The sequence below is a fragment of the Volvox carteri genome, assembly GCF_000143455.1.
Source record: "Volvox carteri f. nagariensis unplaced genomic scaffold VOLCAscaffold_19, whole genome shotgun sequence".
Classification (NCBI taxonomy): Eukaryota; Viridiplantae; Chlorophyta; class Chlorophyceae; order Chlamydomonadales; family Volvocaceae; genus Volvox; species Volvox carteri.
In genome coordinates this window covers 1,528,202-1,530,575 of record NW_003307562.1, presented here as the reverse complement: position 1 = coordinate 1,530,575, position 2,374 = coordinate 1,528,202, and the positions used below count along the sequence as shown (strand labels likewise).

General features: G+C 61.2%; 1 protein-coding gene across 1 annotated transcript in view; it reads right to left on the bottom strand.

The window, feature by feature from the left end:
* VOLCADRAFT_91098 (uncharacterized protein) overlaps nucleotides 1–2,374 on the bottom strand; it is a gene marked incomplete at both ends in the record, with an annotated part of 8,792 nt that overhangs the window by 5,131 nt on the left and 1,287 nt on the right. The window contains 5 exons of the mRNA XM_002950524.1: nucleotides 16–522; nucleotides 684–868; nucleotides 1,272–1,506; nucleotides 1,781–1,917; nucleotides 2,183–2,321. Of these exons, the coding sequence (XP_002950570.1) occupies nucleotides 16–522; nucleotides 684–868; nucleotides 1,272–1,506; nucleotides 1,781–1,917; nucleotides 2,183–2,321 (1,203 nt within the window). The remainder of the gene's footprint in view (nucleotides 1–15; nucleotides 523–683; nucleotides 869–1,271; nucleotides 1,507–1,780; nucleotides 1,918–2,182; nucleotides 2,322–2,374) is intronic.

The following is a 2,374-nucleotide window of genomic DNA, read 5'->3' as shown; positions in this document are numbered from 1 at the left end:
CGCCGCCGCCGCCACCACATTTGCGTAGTCTGGCACGCCGGCGCTGACACCCGGGGCCGGCGGCACTGCCAGTACGGCATTGGCAAACGCGTCAGCGGCAGCGTTCAGCTCCGCCAGCGTCGCCATGACCTCTGGCCCTGACGGCGCCTCCCAACTCGACTCCGTACCACTTCCGCCACCGCCGCCGCCGCCGCCGCTGTCGTCAAGATCTTGGCTCTTCGCTGTCGTCGCCGCCGTCGCCACCGTCGCCGCTCCGGTGTCATCCACGTCCGTCTTCATGGCTTGCCACGACGCGCCTGCTGCAACTGCCGCCTTCGCCTCTGCCGCAGGCACCGCCGCCGCCGCGACGGCGTCCGTGACCCGTGGGTCACTTACGGTCATCGCTACCAGATCCATGACCCAGTCCGACACGAGGCCGTGATGCTCCGGTCGGTAGCAGTAGCCCAGGCGGCCTGAGAACCAGGGGAGGAGCTCGCTGGGGGGACCGCAGTACAGCAGCCGCCCACGACCGAGTACGACAACCTGGCGGGGGTGAGTGGGGCGCCGACGTCGTGGGTTGGTGGGGGAGGAATAGGATTGAGGCGAGCGGAAGGGAGGAGGGACCACACCCCTTACCACCAAAACCCTACTTCGAAATGGCTCCCCCCTACACACCCATCCCACACCCACCCCTTTCCCTTCACCTGGTTGACCATGTCCCATATCGCCGCTCTGGGTTGATGCAGCGAGGCGATGACCGTCACTCCCCCCCTGCCGCCCCGGCCCCGGGCCAGCTCCGCCACGTGCCCCATCACCACGGTGGCTGCGAACGAGTCCAGGCCGCTGGTAGGCTCGTCAAGAAGCAAAACACGGGGACGGGACATGAGGCCTGGAGGGGGCGGGGGGAAGGCAGAGGGGGACGCATGCAGGTGGGGGGGTGTCAGGGAGACCTGGTTTCGGAGGTTTGGGAATCTGGGGGAGTGGCAGGAAATCGTATGTAGCGAAGTCGAGGAGGGAAATCGACCGAGGGCTGCCAACTGCCGAAGTGACCAATAATAATAATAATAAATAATTATGTTTATTATTATATTATTAATTGTAATATTATTAACTGTTATTGACAATATAACAAGTTAATTAATTATATTATTATATAATATTATAACTAATATATATATTAATATTATTTATTATATAATTATATCAGAATCTTATAATATTAAATTATAATTAATATTGTAATATTATTATTATAATGTTGCTGTAGGACCCAACTTATGGACCCATCTTACCCTGCCCAATACTGAGTCTCTTCCGCTCGCCCCCCGAGAGGCCCCTGAGCAGCAGCCCCCCGGGCAGCACCCCCCCAACGAGGCTGTCCATGCTGGGTGCCAAACCCAGGGCTGTAGCAACCGCCACGGAGCGGTCCGCTACAGCCCGCGGCTGGCACTGAGGAGGCGGCAGCACCAGGCGACCCGTGAACAGCAGCGCCTCGCGAACCGTCAGCTGGGGAAGGAAGGCGTCGAACTGAAGGGGGCGGGGGGGGTTCGGGGGGGGGAGAGGGGGGAGCGTGTGTGTGTATGTGCGTGTGGGGGAAGGGGGGGAGAGGGGAGGTAGAGGGTACCTTTTACAGGACCATGCGTACGAGATTCTGACCATGCCGGATGATAATACACCTGAGAGCAGCACGGAATTCTTGGTCTTCCCCACCCTTGCCGTACAATTAGTTGTCTACCTGCGGTACGTACGACGACATGGCCATGAAGGCCTTATTGTCCCGTGGGGCTCCGTTGACCAGCACTTGACCGGAGCAGCCGGGTTGGAGGGCCCCGGAGTGCGCCAGTGGTTGCGGCGGTTGTGGCGGTTGAGGTGGTTGTTGTCCCTCGGGTACGGCCACTGCTCCCCGTACAGCCAGAAGATCCAGTAGTGTGGACTTGCCTGCGAAGGCGGGTTTGATGGGATAACATGCAACAGGTTTCGGGGGGAGACGCAGAAAGGCGAGCGATTGGAATCCTAGATGTCGCCGGGGGGAGTGCGGCTGTCGATACTCGACCAAACCGGCTTCCCCCTCGTTCCCTCTCATTCCCGCCCTTCCCTCCCACTCCCCTCAACCCCCAGTCATCCCCCCCTCACCCCCCCCTTCAACCCCCCTCACCCGGCCCCTTCTGCCGCCCCCCCCCCAAGTCACCCGCCCCCCCCTCACCCGCCCCCGACGGGCCCAGCAGCGCAGTCACCGCCCCCGCAGGCGCCCTGCCCCCCACATCCCGCAACACAGGGGTCAACCCCCCGGGGGAGGAAGGGGACACGACGGTCAAACTCAGGGACCGCCACTCCAGGGAGACCTGGGAAGAGGGGGGAGAGGGAGGGGGAGAGGGAAGGGAAGAGGGGGGATAAG